Genomic DNA, 16,205 nt, shown 5'->3' with positions numbered 1-16,205 from the left:
CTATGGGGAGGGTTAAAAGGAAGGGTTACACAAGCTATATATATATATATATATATATATATATATATATATATATATATATATATATAATAAAAGTTTATTTAACTAAAAGGAGGAGGGAAGGGAAAGGAATCAGGGACTACCTTACTTCTAACCCCACCATAGATATTAAAACTTTACACTTTTGGGGGCAGCTGGGTAGCCCAGTGGATTGAGATCCAGGCCTAGAGATGGGAGGTCCTAGGTTCAAATCTGGCCTCAGACACTTCCCAGCTGTGTGACCCTGGGCAAGTCACTTAACCCCCATTGCCTAGCCCTTACCACTCTTTTGCCTTGGAGCCAATACACAGTATTGACTCCAAGACAGAAGGTAAGGACTTAAAAAAACAAAAAACTTTAAACTTTCCAAATTATGCTAAACTAACTAATTAAAAGAGCAATTAAAGTTAGAGAGGGATTTTTAGGGGCAAAGACAACAGGGCCCAAAGAAATCTCACAACCAAGAGTCCTTCTTTGCTCCAGACAGCAGTCCCAGAGAGGTGTCACCAGCACCAGTAGAAATCCACTTTGTAGCATCAGCAGTAGGAATAGGAAGAAATATCAAGACAGCCAAAGAGAGGGAGCCAATGGCCTTTCTGAGTCCACCTCAGAAATACCAAACAGATACTCTCTGGGTATCTTGACAGCTACAGCCAAAGCAGCTTCTCTCTCATCCAGAGTCAACCAACTGCCAGCCTCTGAGTTCCATTCCTCCCCTCCTGGGAACTCTGGAATGTTGGCCCTGTCATTGCCCTATGGGATCTCTGCTTCTTGCTTTTTGCAACTTGCTTCTTGCTTTTGGCAAAGCTAATCCTTTACACCACCAATAAGTGATCAGCCTATCTCCTTTTCCAGTTGTACATATCTGTGATAATGCCATTTGTACCATTTTTCTTATGCAGTCTAAGTCTTGTCCTTAGACCTACCTTCCATCTTTTTTGTGTTCTATGGGCCACTGCAACTTTGATTCTTCTGAGATTGTAGCATTCCATGTTGTTCTACATACACTAAAGAATTCAAAGATCTTTTTTAAAAAAAGCAATCATTTGGATACTGAGCTACTCTGAATCAGTCTGTAGACTGGATAGACGCAATCACCAGGACTGCCATGATATATGCAATTTCATTTCCATGAGCTAGATCAGGGTTGGGACCTAGTCATAGTAACAAAGCAGGAAAATATCCCTCTCTGTATCAGTTTAGTGTGACCAGGTATTATTTCCCAGTGGTTCATAGTCTACTAACAGACCCTGTAGATGGGCTGGAGAAAGAGGGGCAGAGAAGGAGCTGAATTTCTGTTCCTTGAGATCCAGAATCATGCTAACGCATTCAAATTGTTTTTGGAATGATTAAACAGAAGCATGGATTGCATTGACAGTTTTGGTTCTCGTTTTTAGTGGGTGAGAACAATGATACAAAGTCAAATTAAAGACATTTTCTATTATAATTTTGCTGGGAGACATGAAGGAATGAATTTTACATGTTTCCATTTGTTTAAATTTTTGGATAGTGGAGAAAGTAAATTCTAATGAGAATTATCAGTTTCTTGGTAATTTTTAGATTGTTTGCATGCACTTGAAGTACAAAGGGCACTTATTTTTTAGATTCTAAGCAGCCAACAGTTATTTATCATATGCCTAATATATGGAGATATAAGAGAAAAAATATTTTTGTAATAGTTTTTGCCCTCAATGAATTTATGTTTTAATTAGTAACGTGATAAGTAAATAACTATGTGCATACAAGACATGTTCCTCAGTTTGAGGAGATAAAGCCATTTCTATTTGCAGACAATAAGACAATTTGCTTAAAAGGTCTTGCAAAATGATCCACTGAACTTCAGGAAGAAAATTTTAGAACTTCTAATTCTTAAAAAAAAATTAACAAATAAGGCTTAGTTAGTATTTAACATAAAGATTAACACCAGATCCACATTTATTTCCTATGTCAGAAAGTAAAATGTTACGTGTGGTTCCCAGGGTATTTGGGGGGAAAAGGAGGTGCTTCTGCTGCAGAAAAGCATCTTCCTCCCCTGCTCATTCATTTTCAGTGTTTTCTAGCTTTCTGCAGTCACATGGGCCCAGCTGAACAGACTTCTAGGACATTTATTTTATAGAGTTTTAATTAAACTCACCTTCACAAAACGGATAGTGCTTTGAAAATATTCCTGCAAAGAAACTGCAGATTGAAAATTATACTAATGATATAATTCCACTGGTGGAAAACTGAGGCAGTGCTGATCCTTCTATTCCTTCAGGGAGTACTTTCTTGGCCACATTCTGAGGTAAAAACCATGAGAATCTAATTAGATCAGAATTTTTAAATGGTCAACATGTGGAAATTATTAAGATTATTTGAAAAATGTTCTTACATTCACCTTAATTATGAATCTCAACCCAAGTTCATATTGTGCTTTCAGATACTGATGACATCATGAAATTTAAAAATTGAGTTTTAGGGGGACAGCTGGGTGGCTCAGTAGATTGAGAGTCAGGTCTAGAAACGGGAGGTCTTAGGTTCAAATCTGACCTCAGACACTTCCCAGCTGTGTGACCCTGGGCAAGTCACTTAACCCCCATTGCTTAGCCCTTACCACTCTTCTGCCTTGGAGCCAATACACAGTATTGATTACAAGATGGAAACTAAGGGTTTAAAAAAAAAAATTAAGTTTTAGTTGCTGAAAATGATGTCACCTATATTCTCAGTGGATTGACTGCTGAACACTTACCAGTCAAGAAGACTTGAGTTCAAATCCTGACTCAGATTTTTACTAGCTATGTGGCTTTGAGCATGTCATTTAATTTCTATCTGCTTCAGTTTCCTCATCTGTAAAATGAGGATAATAATAGCACTTACTTTCCAGGGTTTTATGATGATCAAATGAGATAATATTTGTAAAAAAAAACTTTGTAAACTTTAAAGTACTACATAAATGCTAGAAATTATTATTTTCATGAATATTTATTATTATTTTTTCACCATTTAAAAAAACAGTTTGGGAACAAATCTCCTATTTAAGAATCTTCCAAATGAATTTCAAAGGATTTTGAAGCCATTTGTTAAAAATATCTGCAGCAGCTTCCAATTAATTTTCAAGAACAATAGATTGACATCAGAAAATATGAACATGTACTAGCTGAATTTCAACAAAACAAGCATCATGATTAATAAGTGCGACCTACGATATGCTTCTTCCTTTTGGAACTACATATCAGTACAAAATTTCTATTTCAGCTATGGAAGCCATTAATTAAAACCAACTACTAAAATTAACTGAGCTAAGAACAAGACTTTCACGTCCATATCATAAAGTGTTCAACCAAGACTTTCAAAACTCTGGAAGCATATTTGATCACACCGCTATCGCTAAAATATGATTTGATAACAATTCCCGTCAACAGCATTTTTAATGAGAGCAGAAAGGTTTTATGGTTTACAAATCAGTATAAGCAAAATATTTATTTCATCCTTTTTACATTTCTACTTTGGATCTATTTCTATAATGTACATAACATATTTATAGGGGAGTACATGTATATACTTTGTAAATAGACAAATATATAATGAGAGTTTGTATTCAAAACTTTTTTATGACAAGTACATTCAAAGCCACTGATTTAGCAAGTCACAGCGGGCAGGCCTAGAAAAGTTGTGAACCACACTGAGTATTACCTATCGGTTTTAGAAAATGTGAAAAAGAAGGACAAATTGTAGTCAGAAAGAAACAAAATGCAGGATGTATTTGAGACATCATAAGTTTTCATTTTTTTAACAAATTATATTATATCCAAAATATTAATGCCATTTAAAAAATTAACTTTTATTTAAAAAACAAAACAAAACAAAAAACCTTGATTCAACCAAGTTATTTTGTGCTTTGAGTACAGCCCAGTGAAGGTACTTCCTTCATTTTTCTATGAAGAATTTGCTCTGAGCTTTTCTGGCCTTTTCCAGGGTTTCAAAAGTGATTGATCCTCTTGGCAACTGTAGCTTGCTGTTTTCTGTCTCTAATATGTTCTCTGCTTCACCTAAATAAATCAGGGGAAAGGGGAAAGATCTCAGTGACGTTTAGTTGTGGAAGCAACATCATTTCAAATCTCCGTGCCTCAGTTTCCCTCATCTATACACTGAGGGGAGTAGAGTGATCATCTCATAGGTCAAACGGCTCTAAAGCCAGCCTGGTGATGGGTTTCTGCCAGCTTGGGTAGTCTGGTGCTTAGACTCAGTGCCAGGTCTAACCCCTGACTCGGCTACCCCTCTGAAAGCCCCATGTGACCTCCGGAAGAGGCCCCTGGGGCAGGCCTGTGGCACACCCAAGGACCTGGGCTCAAACAAAATGAAACTCCCCACAAGGTAACTTTGGGAAACTTCTTTCTTGGGCCCTGGAGCCTTCCATGGAAGACCCATTTCTCATGACGAAGACCAGTTGGCTACAATAAAAGGAAATGAGGCAAGTTAGCCATTCCATATTTTCAGGCTTTCTACCCTAAAATCACCTTGAGGGTAAAGGAAGCCTGATCCAGTAGAAGGCCCGCTGGACGAGGACCAAGGCTAGCAGGGCTCTTGCCGGATTTCGTCTCAGGTTAAAAACTGGGAAGGCCCTAAGAAGGCCCTCGATCCACTCCTTCATTTTACGGAGGAGGAAACTGGCAGGGTTGGGATTTCAGTCCAGATCTTCTGGCCACCCGCCTCCTGCTTGGTGGGCTCTGCTGCGTTGGCTGTCTGTTCCCTTATTGGTAACACGAAGGAGACAGACTAGAAGGATCACAGAGGTTCCTGCTAGCTCCAAGACACTATTTTGTTTCTCAGGATAGCAGTTTCGTAGCCTTGTTATCTTCCATTAAAAACTCTATGGTTTCCCACTAATAAGACCAAAGTTGGGGCATTTTGACCATCCAAAAATATTTTTTCTTTTTTTTTTAAACTCCTACCTTCCATCTTGGAATCAATACTGTGTATTGGCTCCAAGGCAGAAGAGGGGAAAGGGCACGGCAATGGGGGTCAAGTGACTTGCCCAGGGTCACACAGCTGGGAAGTATCTGAGGTCAAATTTGAACCCAGGACCTCCTGTTTCTAGACCTGGCTTTCAATCCACTGAGCTACCCAGCTCCCCCCCTCCCCAAATAGTTTTACTAATTTTAGCTCAATTATTAAAGAATATGGTTTTTAAAATTATACAGCTGGTAAGGGCCACTAAAGGCAATAATTCACTGTAACTTATTAAAGCTATTAAGTTTGGATGTCAGTATCTAATATATACTACTATGTTCTTAATTTCCCAGAAAACTAGTTTTCCTGATAGGCATTAACTTGGAAATACAAAGTTGGTATTTAATTTACTTTGAATTGTTAGGATTTTATTTTTTCAAAGTTAAAAACTTTTATTCTTTAAAACACATAACTATATTAAATTTACTTTTAGGGGTGGGGAGAGAAACCCTTATCTTCTGATTTGTAATCAATACTAAGTATACGTTCCAATGCAGAAGTGCAAGAAAGGCCAGGCAACAGGGTTAAGTGGCTTGCATAGGGTCACAGTGCTGGGAAGTGCCTGAAGCCATATTTGAACCCAGAATTTCCCACCTCCAAGAGCTGCTTTCTATTTGCTGAGTCATCTAGCTGCCCCTAAATTTCCTTTTAAAATATTTTTAGGTAATCCTGTTCCTAGAAAATAAACTCCTTCAGTACCCACAAAGTTCAATTAATGTGGTATAATAAATTTGACATTTTCTAAGATAATGCATCCTTTTTATGAGATCGTCTGGGGTAGGGCATGAGCAACATGACACCGAGTAGGTGACGGAAATGGGATTTAGCCCCGGTGCAGTCATTTTAAAAACTGCGGTCCATTGTTCACACAGACAGTCCCAACTAAAGAACAGGACGTGTTGGAAAAGCCTGAAAATCAGTTTTGTGGAACTTGGGCATTTCCCCAGATTTCTTGGCGGGTTGAAGGGTACTTAGGGAATGAATTAGCCTAAAACCACCCCCAGCTCAAGGAGTCAGTGAGGTCTTCAGACTGAAGCAGTGGCTACCGTCTGTCAGGAGACTGGGGCAGGGAGACCAGAATCTGGGTCAGGAGCTACTCCAGCTCCTGAAGTGGAAGCAGCAATGGGACTTCCTGAAGAGGAAGTTGGGACTTCCTGCAGAGGAAGGCGGAAGGCGGGACTTCCTGAAGAGGAAGGTGGCCCTCTTGACAGGAGAAGGACCAGCTGGTCTTTTTATAAACAGGCTGTTCCCAAGTCATGGGTTCTTAAGTAGAGGACTGCCTGTACTGAAAAATAAATGAGGGTATATAAACATCCATACCTTTCATCCTCTGCAGAAGGGTTCCGTAGCCCATATCGTATTGATAGGCAAGGATAAAGCTTAATGGAACAATAGGGAAGAAGAGGCCTGGTTGCTTTTTTTTAATTGCTCTGTTTAAGGAAAAACAAATATTAAAAACTGTTCTTTTAAGAGGCACAATTATCTCTAGCCTCTCCCAAAAGATTCATCTGGCTGTTGGGAAGAAAGCTCTATTTCAAATGAGATCATAGATCTTTTGAAGGATAAGTAATGATAACAAGGACTTTCTAATTCAGCCTTAACTTTTAACTAAATGGTCCCTTTTATGTCTGGCATCACCATCATTAAGAAAACTTACACATTTAATATATTAGCAATGAGCCTGGTTTCTTACATATGCTACCTTTGGGGTATATGTGTGTTTCCCAAAGGGGAAAAAAAAAGCCTTTCCCATGATCCTCTCTTTCCTAAGGAAAATGACTTATCTCTGCTCTGAAAACCAATATCATTTTTGTCTCACATTTCTCTGAGAGCTGTGATGAGTCCCAGGACAACACAATTAGCATGGCCACAGGGTGCATTTGTGGCTCCCCTATATACAATCGTAATAAGTACAATGCTGAGACTGGGGATCTTCTGAATATATGAATAGCATGATAGCAACAAGGTGGAGGGAAAAATATTAGATGTTAGTTGGCTTTTCCTGGCCACCAAATAAATATTTCTAGATAAACAGCAAGCAACATACCCAGCTGTGAGGCTGATGGCAGCAATGCCAAAAAATGTCCCAAAATATTTGAGGAATTCTCTTGTCCAAGCAATCTGCATGGCCATCTGCCTTTCTCTCATTTCATTTTGTATCGTTAATTGCCTTTCCATCTGAGGAGAAAACAGAAGGTGATGTGGCTATTTATCTTTTAAAATAAGGGTATTGGTTAATGCTATTAATTTGATGAAGTTATTTTTTTGGTCTCAGTTCCCTTTTTACTATAAAGTTCCTTTATTTCAGAATACTTCACAGCAAACTTCTTTAAGTAATCTTATAATGAAAGGCATTCAATCTAATCTTTGTTAATTAAGTAATGGCTTAAATTAGTGTGCTAGGGGGTACAGTAGTTAGAGTGCTAGGTCTGGAATCAGAAGACCTGGTTTCAAATCCAGCCTCAGATATTAATTGTATGACCCTAGGAGAGTCATTAAATCTTTGCATCAGTTTCCTCGATTGTAAAATGAGGAAAATAATAGTGCTTTATTTTTTGTTGTTGAGTAGTACATTTCTGACTCTTCACCAACCGCATTTGGGGTTTTCTTGGCAAAGATATTGGAGTGGTTTGCCATTTCCTTCTCCAGCTCATTTTACAGGTGAGGGAACTGAGATAAACAGGGTTAAGTGACTTTCACAGGGTCATACAGCTAGTAAGTATGTGAGGCTGAATTTGAATTCAGGCCTTCCTGACTGTAGATCTATACACAATGCCATGTAGCTAACCATAATACCCACTTCTCAGTGTTGTTAATAATATTTGTAAAGGGCTTAGCACAGTGCCTGTTGCATAGAAGGTGCTATATTCATTATACTCATTACCTGCCCCTTTTACTTCTGCTATTGGAAGTGATATCTGCTTGCATCACGTAGACAATGAAACTGAGATTTTACTTCTGTCTTTTAATTCTGGACTCAACCAGAGACTAAAAAAACTGTACAAAACCTAGTACATATAGAAAGAGTTTAATAGTTACTCATGCATATAGTCTTTTGGCAATTATCAAACCTTCTTGAAACCACTCTATCTTTCAGATGCACTTAGAGTTTAAATCAGAATTCATTTCCCCAAAGTCCAAGGGAATCTCTGAAAGTTTATTTATAATAATTATGAATTATTATAAATTATTATATTACCATTATTTATAATGAAAACTTTCTGCATGGTCCATAATATTAAATTGGTGTATGTACAATATCCTAAAACCGTATGCTGTTAAAGAAAGTGAGCTTGGGGCATTTAGTAGATTCAGTACATATTAAGAATCAGACACTCATGTGAATCGATCCAACCATTCTGGAGGGCAATTTGGAACTATGCCCAAAGGACACTAAAAGACTGTCTGCCCTTTGATCCAGCCATAGCACTGCTGGGTTTGTACGTCAAAGAGATAATAAGGAAAAAGACTTGTACAAGAATATTCATAGCTGCGCTCTTTGTGGTAGCCAAAAATTGGAAAATGAGGGGATGCCCTTCAGTTGGAGAATGGCTGAACAAATTGTGGTATATGTTGGTGATGGAATACTATTGTGCTAAAAGAAATAATAAAATGGAGGAATTCCATGGAGACTGGAACAACCTCCAGGAAGTGATGCAGAGTGAAAGGAGCAGAGCCAGGAGAATATTGTACACAGAGACTGACACACTGCGGTACAATCAAATATAATGGACTTCTCCATTAGTGGCAATGCAGTGATCCTGAACAACTTGGAGGGATCTCCGAGAAAGAACACTATCCACATCCAGAGGAAGAACTATGGGAACTATGGGAGTAGAAACACAGAAGAAAAACAACTGCTTTATCACATGGATTGATGGGGATGTGATTGGGGATATAGACTCTAAACGATCACCCTAGTGCAAATATCAATAATAAGGAAATAGGTCTTGATCAGTGACATATGAAAAACCCAGCTTGTTGGCTGTTACAGGAGGGGAGTAGGAGGAGGGGAGAGAAAGAACATGATTCATGTAACCATGGAAAAATATTCTCAATTAATTAATTAAATAAATAAACTTAATTTAGAAAAAGAATCAGAGACTCAAAATTCTGGATTTTAAATCAGCTAGTAAGTCAGCATGTAAATGATAAATCCTTTCTGTGTATTAATTTAATTCTGTTTTTAAATGAGATAAAAATGGCAGGCAATAAGGAAAAATTAAATTGGATATGTCATCTTAATCATAAACCTATGTCCAACAATTACTTTCTGTAGAACTTGGTGCAAATCATACTTTCTGTGCCTCTATTTCCCTACTGGAAAGAGGGAGATCATTAGGACTTCTACCTACTAACTTCAACGCAAAGATTTGGCATTTAATAAGGCTGTGATGATCTTTGAGAGTCTATAGCAAAAACTTTAAAGGGCAAATACAGCTCTTTCCACAAGTAATACATTTTAAGGAAACTTTTATTAAAGGAATAATGTAAATTCAATTAACATGAAACTTTGTTGGTTTCATCATCCCTTGGTTAATGTTACTTAATCATAAGACAAAACATAGTTGCCTATCATTATCAAAGAAAATTGATTTACAAAGTCTGTTAATAAAATTTTGTAATGATTAAAACCAATGGAAATATATACTGATTAAATTACTAGCCCACCAATTTTAATACTGTGTGTCAGAACCCACATTTTCATCCCTTCTTCTCGAAGCATTGTCCATAACAACAAAAAAATTAAGAGAACATCTATCATAAATCCCCTTTAGAACGTTTAACCCAAATAATGAAGTACCTAACTCTTTTATCCTGTTTTGACCTTATTTTAAATAAACATAATGAATGTTTTATGTAGTAATAATTTTCCCACTTCCATTGCCCAGAGCATTAGTGTCGATTTAGCTTGAAAACAATTTAAAATTAAATTGTTCCTTATTGTCTTTAAGCTATGATGGTCTTGCTGTCTTAATTGATGCTAGATAATAAAAATAATTGTACTTACGTGGTAGTTTGAGAACAAAGTAGGAGGGATAGTCTTTATTAAAGATAATTACACACAAAACTATTACGTAGGATTCTCTTTGCATGGAACTTTTATTCTTCAGTTGTCCCAATTGAATGTATTATGGATAGTCACAATACTTGACTGGCATCAATAATTAGCCAGTCTCTTGAGATTTCAAAGTGGCAATTATGCAAAAGCCCACAGACCACTTATGGTATCTGAATAATGAGGTTTCATTTGGGTACCTATAGCACAAGTATGACATTGCACACAAATTCTACTCACTGCAGTTTTTTAATTGGAGCCTATGTAACTACTGAGAACCAACATGGCACAGAGATGAATCAATTCATCTCAGTGTTTTCATTCCATTAACCTTCTAATTTATGCCAAATACATTCAGATGTGATGATATAGTTGTCTTTCTATTTGCTTGATTGAGCAAAGACAAAAAGATAATTTTTACCTTTAGCTACAAATAAATTTTTACCATTTTTAGAAAAAATGAATGGGTCACAATAACCATTTTTTTGCTCCATTTTTTAAAGTACATAAAGGTATTGGGATAAAATTTGGGGTAAAAACTGCACAGATGAGAAGAAAAGATGGCAGCTGGAATGTGACATTTTCATTTGTATATCTACTTTCAGATTGCCCTATGGTCCCTTAAGTAACTTGAGAAGACTCTGGGAAAAGAACCAAGAAGCAAATTAAAGCGTCTAAAAAGAACTTTAGCACATTTCAACATTATACTAAAAAAATAAATCAAATGCAGACATAATAATAATAATACTGCCTCACAAAGGCTTAAAAGGTCAGCAGACTACATCTTCCTATATATTCAGCATATCAGATGAAAACATAATCAATTCTAACAATATTTTCATTCAAGTCAACAATTGATTTGATAATAAAAGGATCTTTCTTAGGAAATTAGGATTTCACTGATATGGATATTCCTTCCTTCAACATAGTTTCAACTTGTCTACCTTTTAGTATAGTCTAAAAAAAAAAAAAATCATTATCCGATAGCCAAATTTCTGGTGATGAGTTTCTCTAGAGATCTTTGGAGGGAAAAGTGCCACCAAGCCTATCCAGCTAATGTAAACCTCAGCGACTCTGACTAGGTTATTTCTATGCCATAATGGCACACTTAAGGAAGGCAGTAGTGAGAAGGAAAGTGTTACCATAAACAAAAAGATTAAGGATTCCCTCTGGAGGGGAGAAAACTATCCCTGCTAGCTAAGGACACAGTACTTATAAGATTTTGTGACAGAAAGTATCTTAAGATGATTAAAAGATGAAAAGTCAGACAAAAAAGACCTATTTCTTCAACCTTTGTCTCAGTGAGTCACACAAGCATTTATTTTTATTTTTATTTTTTTAAACCCTTAACTTCGGTCTTGGAGTCAATACTGTGTATTGGCTCCAAGGCAGAAGAGTGGTAAGGGCTAGGCATTGGGGATCAAGTGACTTGCTCAGGGTCACATAGCTGGGAAGTGTCTGAGGCCAGATTTGAACCTAGGACCTCCCATCTCTAGGCCTGGCTCTCAATCCACTAAGCTACCCAGCTGCCCCCTTACACAAGCATTTATTAAGAGCCCATACTATGTGCCAGGCACTGTAGTACTGGGAATAGAAACAAAAGGACAGTTCCTTCTCTTAAGGAACTTACATTCTAATGGGGAAAATAGTACAGAAAAAGGAGTTGAAATCCCAGAGAGGCATAAAGACATCTTTGGCCTGGGCATCTTCCTTAAACTGGAGGTTCTGCAAAGAACCAACCAATTGGAAGACGAGGGCCCAGAGTCCTCTGTGAGAAGGAATCCAGGGGTGGAATAAGCTTTGAGGGTGAAGAGGTTTCCATGGCATGGTTGAGAAAGTCCTATAGTCTCAGGAGGGACCAAGATAATATCATAATCTACCTAATTATCCTTTAAATAAATTGCCTTTAAAAGACAAATTTTCCTATCTATACTCAAGATTTCAGCAGACAAAAAGGCAAGAGACACTTGCTCATAATCCAAATCCTTTGTTTTCTAGCAAGTCTGATGTGTTATCTTTCAGTGCTTCAAGAAGCAATGCTAAGAAGCACTAGGGCCCAAGTCTCCCAGGGGCATCTGATTTTTAGTAGAAAGTACATTAAGTTAAAACTCAGGAAGTTGAGATTCTAATGCCCTTTCTCCACTGATTTACCTGGACAATTTACCACTGTCAATCTCAGTATTCTAATCAAAATGAGAGGGTTTCACAACTATCAGTCTGCAAACTTCTGGTCTACTAAATTTTTACTATTTAAAACTTATAAACTTAACAAAATGACCCCTCCTTCTTCCTGTTCTTTGTATCTTTATCTTCCTTCTCCTTCCCTGCATGAGGACACTGCCCCCAGCTCAAGGTAGGGAAATTTAGCTCTTTTATCAGCCTGTAATATAGTTCAGTCTAAAGGATCTCTAAGCACATCTCCACCTCAAAAGTCCACCACTCCTTTATTCATGTGGCCCTTTGATTTAATCAATTACTACCTGTCCTTTACAGTCCAGCACAAGATGTCCTTCATCTTCCTTGTTGGTGCAGACCTCTTTATCTCCCGAAGCCTCTAGACTTAATATAATCTGTACCACCCTATTGGCACATAATCTACTATTTATCAAAGTATTTCAAGAATTGGTCCATAAACTCTTATATTTCTATTGCTGTGCCAGTAGCTAATACAGTACAAAACATGATGTTGACTCAAAAACTACTTCTTGGTTAATGGTTAGTATTGCTATTCAAAAAGTAAATTCTATTTAGAAATTAAACAACATAAAAGATTAATGGGAACCACTACCTGGAATTTAGAGCTATGGAACGATTTAGAGAACAAGGAGTAGACTGGGAATTTAAACATAGGTTTTTTGATTGCACTACCAAGATGTTGCCAGTTTCACCTCTTTTAACTACTTAATAGTAATAATATTTACACAGAACTTATAAACTTAACCAAATACCAAATGCTTTACAACTACTATCTCATTTGATCTTCCCAATCCTGGGAGATAGTTATTTTTATCATTCCCTCTTCACAGATGAAGCAACTGAGGCAAACAAAAATTAAATGACTTGTTCAGGGTCATACAGCTAGCAAAGTATCTGAATTGAGCTTAGAACTAAGGGTTTCAGGATTCCAAGTCCAACCTTTTTTAAACATGTGGAATCTCTCACTAATGGCAGTTTTCTCATTCTGTTTTCTATTTCTATCATCTATTTACATCTAATTCTAATTTCTATTCCAAAGTTTGTTGGCAAAGTCTTAGCTTAGGTGGCCATACTTTGAAATATACTTTTCACAGAAGCAAATGTATTTTGAAAATAATAGGTAATGGGGCAGCTAAGTGGCTCAGTGGATTGAGAATCAGGCCTAGAGGCCTGTGTTCAAACCTGGCCTCAGATACTTCCTGAGCAAAAGTCACTTAACCCCTATGGTCTAGCCCTTACCACTCTTCTGCTTTGAAATCAATACTCGATATTAATCGAAGTCAGAGGGTAAGATTTAAAAAAAAAATAGGTAAGATTGTTAGATACTGTTGGATCAGAAGAACCCATACAATCATGGCTACTGTAAATATAAGCATAGTTTTACCATAATTTAGATTAAGATAATTCAAACCTTTAAATCAATGATTTCTTATCTAAACTGATTTTCTTTTCTTTTCTTTTTTTTTAGCCTCTATCTTGGGAAGAACTGATTACACTAAAGAAATAATCACTATATCATTCCTGAGAAGGGAAGTTTTTTCATATTCCTGCTACCAAGCAGACGTCAGTGGTGAAACATTACCTCACTATTATTAAGAAGGCAATGAACTCAATTTTCTTGAAACTGAAACAAATAATAATTTTCACATGTTGTGTTTTCATTTTCAGAGATATTATGTTTCTACAGAAAGGTGACTCTAATCTAGGACCTGATGACATACTTTCCATTTATTACTGTTTCATCTCTGTAGGAAGAAACAAATCTTTGATGTTCAATTAAAAACAAGCCTGAATAGCCACCAAGAAGGAGGGAGATATGACTGTAAGAGTTAATTAAAACTTAAATTATGGAAGCTTTACTCAAGAAATATTTTTGTTCTAAACTTCTTTGAATATTGTTCTTGTAAGAGTTGCAATTATATTTATACTAAGATTATTCATATACACTGAATTCTTCTTTCTGAGATTTAAATTCTAATTTGTTATTTAATAACCAAGTTGGAATGAGAAACTTTAGTTACTTGAGATAGTAGTGCCTATGCTCACTATTATATCACAAGATATAGGGAAGGAGAGAAGGAAGGAAGAGAGGGAGGGAAAGAGGGAGGGAGAGAGGGAGGGAGGGAGGGAGGGAGGAAGGAAGGAAGGAAGGAAGGAAGGAAGGAAGGAAGGAAGGAAGGAAGGAAGGAAGGAAGGAAGGAAGGAAGGAAGGAAGGAAGGAAGGAGGGAAGGAAGGAAGGAGGGAAGGAGGGAAGGAGGGAAGGAGGGAAGGAGGGAAGGAGGGAAGGAAGGAAGAGAAAAAAATTTTTCAATGGCACATCTGCTAATATCAAACTCTTTGGCTTAGAGTTCATAAGATTCAAAAATAGTTTGAGTTTCTCCTTTTCTTCCAAATCTGAAAGAGAAATGCAAAAAAGAAACCCAACAAATGTTTTAGTCTATTTTCCCCAAAGATTAATTACAAAATCAAGGTCAACATCTACTATGATTAAAATTATCTTGAGACATTGATTTTAAGGTAAGAATATCAGTTTATTGACTATTGTAGAGAATTATTGATAGATGCATAAGAGATTATAAGCTGGGTTTCTTAAAAAAAATCTGAATAGAATCTCAGAATGACTTATAGGTAAGAGAGAATTTTCCCAGAGTGCTTTGAGAGACAGTTCCCAAAGTTATTGACTTTGCACTCTGTGAGCTGACTCTGTCCTGAAAGGACTACTCTAAAGTCTAAAACTGCTCTGTGAGATTTGAAAAATCTCAGTGTTTTCATATCAAATGTTTATTTACAAGATCTGACAAGTGAAGGAGGTTGTTGGTGAAACATTGATGAAAGCCCAACAGGTTTGCTGGGTGAATGGAGAAGGCTGTTTGTTCATCTATACAGCAAAGAGAGAGAAACCTAACTTATTTCTCTTGTGCATAATTTATTTATTTTTTTTAAGCCCTTACCTTACATCTTGAAATCAATACTGTGTATGGGTTCCATGGCAGAAGAGTGGTAAGGGCTAGGCAATGGGGGTTAAGTGATTTGCCCAAGGTCACACAGCTAGAAAGTGTCTGAGGTCAGATTTGAACCCAGGACCTCCCATCTCTGGGCCTGACTTTCAATCCACTGAGCTACCTAACTGTCCCTTCTTGGGTATAATTTGGATATAATTTAGATAACTAGATTAAGGTTTTGGGGGATTTAGATAGAATAGGAAGAGAGAGTAGCCTTAACCCTGTTGGGGAAGAAGGAGATGCTTGAGGATCAGATTTGGGTGGTTGGAGTAAGGAATTTTAGCTTAAGGACTTATATATCATAAGAATTTCTTTTTCCACTTGTTTCCTTTTGCTATCCCTTTCATTAGTTTTTTATCCATGATAAAATATACTTTTTATATATCTGGCTGAGCCAGAATTCTTAGGCTGCTCTGAGAAGCCATATTTCTCAACAGTCAAATCCAACAGCCTGTCCACACAGGACATAATTATTGGTATTACCACCCTATACCAATAATCAATAAGGGTTAGGAAACTCTTATAACACTATATTCATTTATTGGTTAGGCCAGCATCATAACCAATAATGGGACATATAGGTCAATTATCCTCTCAAATACCAGAGACCCTGAATCTTGGTCAGACAGCTTATTAGAGTTTTAGGGGTTCATTATTCAGTCCCTCCCTTGAACATCCCAAGACATCTCTAATTGGGGAATACCTAATTAGGAGATGGTCTGTCAAACCCTTAGCCTTTCCCCACACTGACAGGTAGATAGGCGAAGGTTTGCAAGTATGCTGGGAAAAATCCTTATTTCTTTAATTTATCAGCCAGATTCTGGAAGGCATTCTTTGGAATTTCTAAAGTCAAAGAAAATGCAAAAAGCAATAGACTGGATAGAATCTCTGACCCAGATTATTCTTCCTAATATACAGA

General features: G+C 37.0%; 1 protein-coding gene across 2 annotated transcripts in view; it reads right to left on the bottom strand.

Moving 5' to 3' along the window:
- Positions 1–2,987: 2,987 nt before the first annotated feature.
- Positions 2,988–16,205, bottom strand: part of PLGRKT (plasminogen receptor with a C-terminal lysine) — a 50,492-nt gene continuing 37,274 nt past the window's right edge. For both annotated transcript variants that reach the window (XM_007499541.2, XM_001365244.4), the window contains exons 3-5: positions 7,076–7,206; positions 6,349–6,458; positions 2,988–4,067 (exon numbers count right to left, since the gene is read on the bottom strand). In XM_007499541.2, the coding sequence (XP_007499603.1) occupies positions 3,946–4,067; positions 6,349–6,458; positions 7,076–7,206 (363 nt within the window). In that variant the 3' untranslated portion in view covers positions 2,988–3,945. The remainder of the gene's footprint in view (positions 4,068–6,348; positions 6,459–7,075; positions 7,207–16,205) is intronic.

Source organism: Monodelphis domestica, chromosome 7 (assembly GCF_027887165.1).
Source record: "Monodelphis domestica isolate mMonDom1 chromosome 7, mMonDom1.pri, whole genome shotgun sequence".
NCBI lineage: Eukaryota > Metazoa > Chordata > Mammalia > Didelphimorphia > Didelphidae > Monodelphis > Monodelphis domestica.
The sequence above is the reverse complement of the archived record's forward strand: the minus strand, read 5'-3'. Positions and strand labels throughout refer to the sequence as shown.